At 44.7% G+C, this 13233-nt stretch overlaps 1 protein-coding gene across 1 annotated transcript in view; it reads left to right on the forward strand.

Annotated features, from left to right (window-relative positions):
* Nucleotides 1–13233, forward strand: part of IRAG2 (inositol 1,4,5-triphosphate receptor associated 2) — a 179302-nt gene that overhangs the window by 14056 nt on the left and 152013 nt on the right. The window contains 2 exon segments of the mRNA XM_068277999.1: nt 744–820; nt 2849–2927. Of these exon segments, the coding sequence (XP_068134100.1) occupies nt 744–820; nt 2849–2927 (156 nt within the window).

Genomic DNA, 13233 nt, shown 5'->3' on the forward strand with positions numbered 1-13233 from the left:
CTCCGCTTCCCCGCCCCCTAAGAGGAGTGCATGTGGTGGTGAGGAGGAGGCAATAGAAGTGTGAAGAAACAGCGCAGCAAGCTGGCCTCTTCCTTTTTAAAAATGTGTATTTTTCAAGCAGTGATTTACAGGGATTGGAGGGAAGGTGGAAAGGAACGCACAACGCACATGGGTATCTGGATGCATGAATGTGCCTCTGTGCTTACCTAAGGTAGCTTAATTTTGGGTCAGGTGTCTGGATTTACTTAGAGGACGGTAGGCACAGGCATTCTGGTGCCCTAAACTCCCCCACCCCCCTGAACATAGGCCACACCCCCAAGTAAAATTATTCTGAACTCTAATCTCTTCCTTATGTCACTGTCTAATTACTGACTCATGTCATCCTTAGTGACATGAGACAAGGATTAGGGTGCAAGAGCCCGAGGTCAGTGATCTGGGGGGGGGGGGGGGGGGGGGGGGGGGAAAGTGCGCACCTCTCTGACATAAGGTGCCAGTAGGCACGTGCCTACAGTGCCTTATGGAAAATACAACCCTGCCATTAAGGGAATTAAAATATCAGATGTGCACAGTGTCCTGCCCTGTTATAAGTTGGGCACCTGCTGTTATTCCTTATTCAGAGCAGCAGAGGCAGTGTGCAGAGTGGTGCTATAGGCCAGCATGTGTACTCTGATCTTTCTATAGAACATCTATGGTAAGTAGTGAGATTTGTCACTGAGTGTGCTGCACTATTCTGTCTTTTCCAGCACTGAAAATAGAACAAAGGACGCCGTCAGCACTGCAGAGGACTCCATGATCAGACTGCGCGACAGCATTATGGCCGGTAACTGAACACTCACTGCTCATAGTGTCTGTTACATCGTCTGTAAGCTTTGGGTTCAATTCCCATGAGACCAGAAGAGGCCCTGTAGTAACAAAATAGAATACAGTACATTTTTCAGGACATCCACCTTTACGATAATTTTCTTGGTTTCAGCACCAGAAACTCTTCCTGTATCTTTTTCTGTATATTGAATGTAGCTCCGCCCTCCCAGTGGTGCTTAGCCTAGGCTGATTGAGGTTGAGGCGCCTCAAACTCTGGCTTGAATTTCTTCTGGCCCTGTATTTGCCCTGAGGAAGTGGGCTGAGACCCAGGAAATGTGTTGCCAAGTGCATATTCTTTTTTCATTTTTTCATTTTAGTTGCTTTTAATGCATCTTTATCATATTCTGGGCGCCTCTTGCTCCCCCTTGGTTTTCCCTTACAGGTTTACTTTAAGTCCTCCTTTGCGTACATGTGAAAAACCAGTGTGAAATAAAAGAGATCACATATAGCCTTTGACTATACAGGTAGTCCCCAGTTAACGAACGAGATGGGGACTGTAGGTTCATTCTTAACCTGAATCTATTCTTAAGCTGGAACACTGTGCCATCTCTGCCCCCTGTACCTCCTCTGTGCCTACAGTGTTCCCCTCTTTATCACCTCTGCCCCCTGTACCTCCTCTGTGCCTGCAGTGTCCCACTCTGTGTCACCTCTGCCCCCTGTACCTGCTCATATAAGCTTAAAGCCATTTTTTCTTTGAATTTTGTAAAAATCGATTTTCTCAAAAACTACAAGTCCAATTTGATTAAAAAAAAAAACATTTTTGACTTGGTCCCACACAATCACAGAATCCATGTCGTTCGTATCAGCAGGGGCATTCGTAAGTCGGGGGACTACCTGTACTGGCCTTCATGTGTGCCTTTACTAGAGTGTAAGCTCCTCTGGTTGCAGAGACTGATGTGAAGGGATCACTGATTTCTGTACAGAACTGTTATATATTTGTTTAACTCTGACATTTAACCTCCCCAGCGTTCAATTTCCCCAGGATTTCTGTGCAAACAGTGATAAAACTTATTTTTAAAACTTTTTTTTTCCTGTAACTTGCCAAAATGTGTCAAGCAAGGGTCTAGTATACAGTGCAGGAGAGCATTGATGTGTATGCATGTTTATACTGTTCACAGCATGTTTTTTTGAACTGACATTTCTGTCCATACCGCTAGGGAGGTTAATAGTATGTGACTCTAGAGGAGCTTACACTCTAGTGTCCTCCACAGTAATTGTTATATATTATTATATATTCATATAGCACGAACATTCCACAGTGATGTGCAGAGACCATTCGTCTATTCCCATCAGTCTCTGCACCAGAGGAGCTTACACTCTGTACTCCCGAGAGACTGTTGTGAATGGATTAGTGATCTCTGTACAGCACTGTGATAAATGTCAAAGCTATATATAAAGTAAATTATGTTTGTAGTGCATTTTACTCCAAGCTAAATGTACTTTTTATGCATATGCATGTACAGGCTTTTTACAATTTTTCGCGATAGTGGTCCTCAATCGTAGAAAAAAGTAGCAGGGACAGCGTTTGTCTGGAGAAGAATCAAATTCCATCAGTGAAAAATGGATATTAATCACCCTTATGGCTCTCTTGGCTAGTACACATCCAGAATATAAACAAGTTGTTTTCACATCTTCGTTTTACAGACACAGGATGTAGTAAGATGTCTGTCACTAGAACACACTGCCTCCCAGTGGTTATAGCTGGTGATGCATGGATATACACATAATACACTGTTGTTGCTAAATACGCATTCCAACAGTTCACCCTTTTAAAATTGCCCTATTATTGGGACATTAGACTGTGTGTGTGATTAGATTTTGAGCTGCCCTGAGGGCCAGTTGGTGAAATTACTGTGGGTGTCGTAAACTGTGAATGTTGTAAATGTCACTACTGTCAGTACTAAATAAATGGCCATCTACTGTATATCTCTTATTACTAAATCTCTCTCCCCCAGCTCTGTATAATTATAATTTGTTTTCTCCACAGTGCGCAGACTGTCTGGGACCACCATGAACATTACGTCTGGTAGTTTGGAAGCTTTCGGTGGCGACATTTCCAGAGATCTGTGAGTAGTAGGCTGGTGTTCAGTCGCTGAGTATTTGCGATGCCAGGAGGTGTATCTTATTTAAAGCACACCTGAAGTACGAGGGATGTGGAGGCTGCCATATGTATTTTCTTTTAAACAATACCGGTTGCTTGGCATCCTGCTGAAACACCTGAAATGAGCATGTGTCAAATCCAGTCAGATTTTTGTCAGAAACGCCTAATCTGCATGTTTATAAAAACAGGGAACACCATGAGCCCCAATAGTGTAATACGTACTGGATAAGGTGGCAATAAATTCGTATTGCTAGATACTCACAAGTCAGGGTCACCAGCAGGCAACCACTGTAAAGGCAGGTGGGGAGATTATCCTGACCCCACTCAGGATTAAGAAGTCGCTCTCTGTAGACAGGAAGAAAGGGTAGCAACCCTCCACCAAGGGTGGACTCGAAATTGTATATAATGAACAGAGGCGCCAAAAGTATAAAATTATATTAAATGAGCTTAAAAACCAACATAATTGGCAAAAATGAAGGAGGAAGTGGTGGTCTTACCTCCCTCAAGCAGACACAACGACTGCGATTCAGACAGTCAAACACATTTATTAGAAACTCCCAAAAAAATTGCAACGTGTCTTGCAGGCTCAATCCTGCGTTAATCAGGCAATACAGGGAGGAGTATCAAGCGATATGCACAAGGATTCAAGTTAAGCGCCTCTGATGGACACTGCGTGCGCTGCGGCTGAAGATGTCCTGCTCTGCCCGGATTACACTGACACGGGGCTGATGCCGGGACAAAAAGCCACAGTGAAGACCTGGATTACCGATCTACAGCAATTACTGCCATGCCGCCCAGGGAGTTATGAATACAGATCACGCTGTTTTTTCCACTCGGGGGACAAGCTACAAGATATGACCCCCGGAATTACAAATCATTGCAGCGGCTGCTGCTATGCCAGGAAGTTGTGAACACAGATCGTGCTCTTCCGCTACTTGGGGGACAAGCTACAAGATGGACAGGCATTGCAGCGGCTGCTACTATTATGCACAGGACCACCGCCAGATCATGCCGTCTGGAGCTGGCACAAGCTCCTGGACAGGTACATTGTAACATTCGGACTATAAGACGCAGTAACTTTTTCTCCCCACTTTTGGGGGAGAAAAGGTGCATCTTATAGTCCAAAAAATACGATATATAGATAGACCATTTTTATAATCTCAGTTAAAGGGAAAGAGGCATGTATAAAATGGATTAAATCCAGTTTAAAATAAAAAAAGTTGAGGTGGCTTACCTCAATAAAACATTCTTGTATGAACAAAGAATCACAGTGCCAATTAGAAGAAGAAAAACCAATAGCGAAGGGAGCCTCTCATACTACACTATTTGGGCTCCTGTTTTTGTCTCTTGTACTTTTCTGCCTAGGGTGCTGCGACACCCCTCCAACTCTATTTTATAACCTGTAGCCCAGGTTTAATGAATTGCTTATATCATCTCCTGCAAATTTGTTTAGTAAGTAAATCAGAATTGGACCCTGGAGCGTCGGAACACCTGATGTGCATACTGCTTCTGAGTCCGTGACTCTGAGGATCTTATTTATCAAGACAAGCGCAAAAGTGGAGCAGCTGTCCAGAGTGACCAAACAAGTCTCACAATTCTTAATGGCTGCTGTCAGGGACTGTTAGAAGCAGAGGATCTGCACAATGACCAGGCTAGTAGGATTATAAAGGCAGCCTCCATATTCTCTTCATGGGACCTTGACCTGCCTTCAGTGTAGCACAGGTGCTCTTGCCTGGTCAGTGTGGTGTTGACTTCGTTATGGAGACTGTGTAAGTAGTGAGATAAGAGTTTTCTCAGGCCGGAGAGGGAAGCTGCTGTTGTCATGATCACTATGGAGAGAATTCTCTCCCTGTCGCCCTGCTGTGATCATGCACTGGAGCTGTGCTGCTGTGAAGGAGGTCATGTGACTCCCTGCAGGATCTGCAGACCATCCTCCTCTGGCCCAAGTGTGGGGTATTGCTGCTGCAGCACTCAGGTATGCTGGAGAAAGGGGACTGATGAAATGATTACATGCAGTGCTACTGAAGGTTTGTTGATTTCTCCTTTTCTGCTTCTGGTATTTGAACCCTCTCATGTTATAATTCTTGAACATCACATGATCTCCTGTGCAGGCCGTAGCTAGAAATCATGGGACCCCATAGCAAAGTTTTACACAGACACACACACACCCACACACCCACACCCCCACACACCCCCACACCCACACACCCCTACCTCCTAGGAGTAGGTAGTATCCCCACTGGCTAGCCCCTGCATAGGTAGCCAGAGACCCCCTTCATTCCTAGTATAGATAGATTTTGTAAACCAATTACCCCATTTCCTGAGACCTAGTATAATATGTTTACTGTGTGCTCCACTGTCAATTTATTAACAAAACAAAAAAAACTTTTTTTCCCCCCTGTAACTTTATTTGAATGATTTTTGCTAGCAGCAACCATTCATGTGTACAATTGCAGCTTTTAGTGCTTGATGTGAGATTTAAAGTTACAGCAAAAGGAAGTTTGTGTTTTTTTTGTTTGTATATGTATATATATATATATATATATATATATATATATATATATATATATATATATATATATATATATATATATATATATATATATATATATATATATATATATATATATATATATATATATATATATATATATATATATATATATATATAACCAAGGGGTGAGCAGCACAAACCAAATTTTTTTATGCAAAGCATGCACGCAGCGCTGGAGGTCCCCAGACTCCATAAGAAATATATAAGTACAGTGGGGCTGCAGCACACAACAGGAAAACAGTGACAGGGGCTCTTGGTTACGCTTTAACGCGCTTAAGCTCACCAACTGCGCCAAAGTGTCCCCAATCTGGTGAGTCCTACTCTACCATGCAAAATGCCAGTTTTTATAAGCAGTCTAGTGGGAACTAAACCAAAAACCCTAAAATGTCAACTAGATGGAAAAAAAGGAAATTAAAAACACCTCACCCTTCACCTAGCTACCAAACGAACTCTCTTAACATGTGCAAAGCACTCATTTATATACTTAACTGTGCTAGAGGTGGGCGTGGTCATGCAGGCTCACAGGGGAAAATTATAAATAAATTACCAAGGGGTGAGCAGCACAAACCAAATTTTTTTATGCAATTCTATGCAAAGCATGCACGCAGCGCTGGAGGTCCCCAGACTCCATAAGAAATATATAAGTACAGTGGGGCTGCAGCACACAACAGGAAAACAGTGACAGGGGCTCTTGGTTACGCTTTAACGCGCTTAAGCTCACCAACTGCGCCAAAGTGTCCCCAATCTGGTGGGTCCTACTCTACCATGCAAAATGCCAGTTTTTATAAGCAGTCTAGTGGGAACTAAACCAAAAACCCTAAAATGTCAACTAGATGGAAAAAAAGGAAATTAAAAACACCTCACCCTTCACCTAGCTACCAAACGAACTCTCTTAACATGTGCAAAGCACTCATTTATATACTTAACTGTGCTAGAGGTGGGCGTGGTCATGCAGGCTCACCGGGGAAAATTATAAATAAATTACCAAGGGGTGAGCAGCACAAACCAAATTTTTTTATGCAATTCTATGCAAAGCATGCACGCAGCGCTGGAGGTCCCCAGACTCCATAAGAAATATATAAGTACAGTGGGGCTGCAGCACACAACAGGAAAACAGTGACAGGGGCTCTTGGTTACGCTTTAACGCGCTTAAGCTCACCAACTGCGCCAAAGTGTCCCCAATCTGGTGAGTCCTACTCTACCATGCAAAATGCCAGTTTTTATAAGCAGTCTAGTGGGAACTAAACCAAAAACCCTAAAATGTCAACTAGATGGAAAAAAAGGAAATTAAAAACACCTCACCCTTCACCTAGCTACCAAACGAACTCTCTTAACATGTGCAAAGCACTCATTTATATACTTAACTGTGCTAGAGGTGGGCGTGGTCATGCAGGCTCACAGGGGAAAATTATAAATAAATTACCAAGGGGTGAGCAGCACAAACCAAATTTTTTTATGCAATTCTATGCAAAGCATGCACGCAGCGCTGGAGGTCCCCAGACTCCATAAGAAATATATAAGTACAGTGGGGCTGCAGCACACAACAGGAAAACAGTGACAGGGGCTCTTGGTTACGCTTTAACGCGCTTAAGCTCACCAACTGCGCCAAAGTGTCCCCAATCTGGTGGGTCCTACTCTACCATGCAAAATGCCAGTTTTTATAAGCAGTCTAGTGGGAACTAAACCAAAAACCCTAAAATGTCAACTAGATGGAAAAAAAGGAAATTAAAAACACCTCACCCTTCACCTAGCTACCAAACGAACTCTCTTAACATGTGCAAAGCACTCATTTATATACTTAACTGTGCTAGAGGTGGGCGTGGTCATGCAGGCTCACAGGGGAAAATTATAAATAAATTACCAAGGGGTGAGCAGCACAAACCAAATTTTTTTATGCAATTCTATGCAAAGCATGCACGCAGCGCTGGAGGTCCCCAGACTCCATAAGAAATATATAAGTACAGTGGGGCTGCAGCACACAACAGGAAAACAGTGACAGGGGCTCTTGGTTACGCTTTAACGCGCTTAAGCTCACCAACTGCGCCAAAGTGTCCCCAATCTGGTGAGTCCTCTAGCACAGTTAAGTATATAAATGAGTGCTTTGCACATGTTAAGAGAGTTCGTTTGGTAGCTAGGTGAAGGGTGAGGTGTTTTTAATTTCCTTTTTTTCCATCTAGTTGACATTTTAGGGTTTTTGGTTTAGTTCCCACTAGACTGCTTATAAAAACTGGCATTTTGCATGGTAGAGTAGGACTCACCAGATTGGGGACACTTTGGCGCAGTTGGTGAGCTTAAGCGCGTTAAAGCGTAACCAAGAGCCCCTGTCACTGTTTTCCTGTTGTGTGCTGCAGCCCCACTGTACTTATGTATATATATGTATGTATATATGTATATATGTATATATGTATATGTATATGTATATGTGTGTGTGTGTGTGTGTGTGTGAGTGTCACATTAAAAAAAAAATTTTTGTGTGTGTGTGAAGTGTTAACCCCTACCAGACTAATACACCCCTTGTGTCACCTATACTTGGCATTAAAGGACTTGTGTTGCGAACGGACAAAAAAGTTATGTACCTTATTGCCATTGCAGTCCTCATAGCAGACTATCAGCACCTTCCTTGTCACTATCTGGCGCTCTGTTATCTTATTCCATGTTCTATTGCAGGTCCCGACCCTCCCCAGGGTCGCCTTATCTGACAACGATTACAATCGCCACTTTAAAAACCTTGCGTCTGTGCAGTCTGCTTAGCCGCTAGTGCAGCTGCACAGGTTTTCAGTCCTGTCCGCGGCCCGTCCTCCCTCTGAGCGCTGTGCTCTACATCACGTGGGCGTTCCCACATCACCGCCCACATGACTGACTGAAGTGTCTGCTCAGTGTTGCTCAGCGCTGCTTGTCTCTGCTGAGGCCGCGCGGCTGACTTACACTTCAGTCAGTCATGTGGGCGATTATGTGGGAATGCCCACTTGTTGTAGAGCACAGCGATCAGAGCGAAGACGGGCCGTGGACAGGACTGAAAACTTGCGCAGCTGCACTAGCGGCTGTCAGATAAGGCGACCCTGGGGAGGGGCCTGCAATAGAACGTGGAATTGGATAACAGAGCGCCAGACAGTGACAAGGAAGGCGTGGATAGTCTGCTATGAGGACTGCAATGGCAATAAGATTCATGGACACCTGTAATGGCTGCTGCCCCTTGTTGTCGAATGCAATCACTAGGGCGACAGCTCGGCCACCCAACCCTGTATACATGAATCACTGTGTTGTTGCCTAGCAATGCATATATACATGTACAGCACTGGTGTCTCCAAACTGAGCGCAATCACTACAGACGCACAGGCTGGCGATAATGGTACTCTACATGCCCATTATCCTAGCAATGTATAGCTCTGAGGCAGGGGAGCCTCTAGGCATAGGCAGTACAGGCCATTGGTTTTCTCGCCTTGAGTGACAAAATGGCTAGAGGCGCCCCTGCTCTGAGGTGACAGGTTTGCTTCTATTTCCTGATAGCCAAGGTGTTGGATTTTTCATCTCGACTAGTTTCTTTTCTGCAATAACAGAATTTGTCCAGCAGAGGGGATATGGTTAACACAAATAATTCAGTAGTCTACCATCCATGAACTGTCATTCAGTGAAATGAATGCTGGGATTTCAAGTTGTATAAAGTTTAGTCATACGCATGATGCTAAGGCGCTGCAGTTTTCTGAAGTGAAGTAGAAGCCAGTGAAGGAATATGCAGAGAGTGGCATCGTATGAGGGGAGGTGGGAGGGGCCAGTTTAGAGAGAGGCAGAGAGAAGCAGCGTATGAGGGAAGGTAGGAGGGGCCAGTTTAGAGAGCGGCAGAGAGAAGCAGCTGTCAGGTGGAGCCCATGAGCAGGAAAGAAGAGAGAGAAGCTGGGCATGTGCAGGGAGGAAGTAACAGTTGAGTTTTACAGTTGAAGGCTAGTGAGGGGGAGGAGTCAAGTAGCCATGGAGACTGAGGTGATGAGGCAGCAAGAAATAAAGTGTGTCACGATACTATACTGTACTGCAGCAAGAAATACGCTTGATTTGTGAGGAAATAGAGTAGAGACACGGGAAGAGACCAGCCATTGGTGAGACGGTCTGAGCAAGGCAGAGGCACAGACAAGTAAGCACTTACCGGAAACTGAACTAAGGAAGAGAAAAAGAGCTGCAGACATTACATGAGAGGAGAGAGATCACTCACAGCTACAGGCCAGTAAAGAGCAGCAATACTGGAGAGATAAGCCAGAAGAGAAACAGTAAGCAATAAGAAAGAAAGACAAGGATATTAAAATGTACCTGTAACAGAGAGAGATAACAGAAAACAGCAGAGACATTACAGTGACACAGAGACAACAGGACAGCAATGCATACAAGAGTGACACAGAGCAACAAGTGACAGGATTACAGAAAAGGAGTGAAGACTGCAGTGCAGTGTCTGAAGAGATTGTGTGACAACAGCTGGCAGACAAAATACAGAGAATACAGCGGTGCTTCTTATACATTAAGTGATCATTCACAATTATCAATTCAACATATTTGTCTCATCCTGGATGTTGCTAGGTAACCACCAGACATTTCTCTACTTTCCCTTCTGTCCTATGCAAGAATTCAGATCCACTTTAAAAAGACAGCAGTGAAGAAGTGACAAATAGCAGAGTGCTGTGTATGGAAAATTCTGGCAAGTAAATGCTAATAAACTGAATTACTTATATGGTTCCTGAACTAGCCCTGATCCTAACAGGCTGAAGATAAGAAGTTTATGAATGTTTTGTCACTAAACTATTTTTTTATCCATATCATTTAATACAAATATTTCTTAAAAAGAACTTGATTGGTGTCTGGAGGATTTCTTTACAGTTAAAGCATTATAGAGGTGTTACAAAGGAAGGTGGGAGGGGCCAGTTCAGAGAGAGAGAGAGAGGCAGAGAGAAGCAGCGTATAGGGGAAGGTGGGAGGAGCAGCAAATGATAGAGGGTGGGAGGAGCCAGTTTTGAGATAGGCAGAGAGGGGCAGCAGATGAAGGGTGGGAGGAGCTAGTGGAGAGATTTAGAGATGAGTGTCTGAAGGAGTCACCGTAGAGAGGAACAGTATGTGAGCAGTGGCCAGAAGAATAGAGAAGTCTACATCATGGATAATGATGCAGAGGTGAAAGCAGGCCTGGATTTACATCACAGGAGCCTATAGGCACAGATGTCCTGGCACCCTAGATTCCCCCCGCCATGAACCTACAAACCCCCACCAAACCATACCGCAAGTGTGCTGGCTGGCCCAGCTGTCACTTATCCCTTACCTGTCATAGGGTAGCCAAAGGTATTCTCAGTATTAAGCGGATAGTGGTGCCCCCGACTGAAGGGAGATTTTGTCTGTGGACCGCAGAGACCCGGGTGAGCAAACTCACATTTACACTCATCAGGACTCTGCATAGGGAAGGAAGGAGAGGGGTACTTGGGGAGGAGTGAGCCGCCTTTACATCATCCGGTGCCTGTAGGCACGTGCCTACAATGCCTTATGGTAAATCCAGCCCTGGGTGACAGTCTAGTTCACCTTTTCTCAACCTTTTTATCCTGGAGGATCCCTGCAAATAACTTTTAGATCTCGAGGAACCCCTGCATTTATTTTGGAGGAGGCACGGTCTTTAAAAGTATGTGTGGCTGTTTATTTCACTACCCCTATTACACTGCCACTCATTATACTGTCTCCTTATCTAAGTGCTTTTTATTAATGTGCTCATTATTATTCTGACCCCCAACTGGGTGCTTCTTGTTACAGTACCGCCTATTATAATGTGCTCTATTATATATACTTCCCCCTCGATGGGGGAAAATGCCAAGAAACCCCTGCAGAGTACTCAAGGAACCCTGGTTGAGAAAGCCTGGCCTAGTTGGTGGAATACGAGATAATAGGATATCGTTGAATGTGAGGAGACAGACACTGCTGTTGATGTTCAAATTGGGGCTATTGAAATTCGGAAACCCGAATTCGCTTGTCACCACATTTCAGCACCCAGACATGTGGACAGGGCCAGGGGGAGTTCAGTGACTCCTGTGAAGTGCAAACAAGTGAACTGCCCCTGTCCAGTTGTCTGGGTGCTGAAGTGTGGTGATGGGCGAATTCAGGTTTCCAAATTTCAATAACCCGAATTTGAACACTAACGGACAATGAGCAGATGTACCCGGAGTTTGGTGGTCTCTGGGGATAGGAAGGGGCTTATTAGCGCATGTGGCGTAGATAGGAGAAGCCGTATTACGAGGTGGTCTGGAGGGAAACGACCTGGAGGCAGTGTATATGAAGCAACGAAAAATGACTCCGCCATTTATAGTTAAGCTGCGTGTTAGTTTTGTCACCTGAAATGATCATTCTTTATTATTTCGGTTGACCTTTTACTAGTAACGCTCTTCATACAAACGCGCTGCTGGCCATTTTGTTGAGAAGCACATATTAGTGACCGGTTGGCCACGTATTATCTCCATCTCTGTGGATTGTGTGTGGTACCTGACACCACTCCTCACAGGAAGCATGGATGGCCTTGTCTTCACAGAGAAAGGGTTTGCATGTTTCTGACCGCTGAGTGTTCAGTATAACTGAAGCTCTTTTGTATTGTAGCTGCTCTGACCCCCAAACTCTCTGTACTCTGCTCATTTTCCTAATTTATCTCCCACTTCCCTATTTGCGGGTTTTGCTGAAGCTGTGAGTGGCGTTATGCAAAGCAGCTGGGCGCCTGCTACTTCCTCTGACTGTAGGGCTGTGCAACCTTATGTGTGACCCTCAATAGTGTGTGTGCCTCTAGGGGAGAAGATATCTGTAAAGGACAAGGAGGGAAAAGGAAGGGGAGGGGGAGAGTGCACTCAATAGACAATTCCTAGGGGAGAAGACTCTTATAAGGGTTTGTCTAATTATATTGCATATATATGTTTGTCTTTTTTCTTTTACCTCGTCACAAGCCGTAAAAACTTATGACAGGGTCTCCTGCAGTCTTTGTCCTGCACTGTGTATACTCCGCACTTATGTAAATGCATCAGTCCTATTCATAGCTGTCCAAGATAGCATTACTTTCTCACAAGGGATAAAGCTGCTGAAGGAACATGGCTGCCACCTCCCTATTCCCTTCTAAACCCTCTTACTGGAAACCTAGGGCAGTGCTGTCACATGACACTGCTGCAGGAGGATAAAGATGCTAAACCATCCTGGTTGCCAACTCTGTGTTTTATCCCATAATCCTTTGTTGGAAACATGAAAAGTGGGGTGATTGGTAACACCCCCTGGTGCGATCAGGCCCCTATCAAGATTCACTCAGCTGCTCCCAAGATAAACCACTGTAAAGAAACATAAAAGAAGGGGCGCTTTGAGCCTTCTGAAAACACAATGAACGCTGCTGCTGGGCGGGTCTCACCTGATTCAGATGTGGCTGGCACAGCGTACGCAGCCTCAGCACACTTGCGTCCCACTCAGCCGAGCCGGGGACCGGGCTCACACTCGTGCGGGCGGATGTGACGTCACGTCCCAGGATCCTCCGGGGTCTGTAGCTATGGTAACCAGGGCGCTCGCTGTGGAGGCGGCGAGCGGTATTGCATTAATTTAATGCAGCGAGCGTCCTGGTTATCATAGTGTTTCAGAAGGCTCAAAGCGCCCCTTCTTTTATGTTTGTTGGAAATATGGAGCAGTGTTGTCACATGACACTGTTGTGTGGTAGGATGATAAACCTACTAAACCATTA

The sequence above is a fragment of the Hyperolius riggenbachi genome, chromosome 3, assembly GCF_040937935.1.
Source record: "Hyperolius riggenbachi isolate aHypRig1 chromosome 3, aHypRig1.pri, whole genome shotgun sequence".
NCBI classification, from domain to species: Eukaryota; Metazoa; Chordata; class Amphibia; order Anura; family Hyperoliidae; genus Hyperolius; species Hyperolius riggenbachi.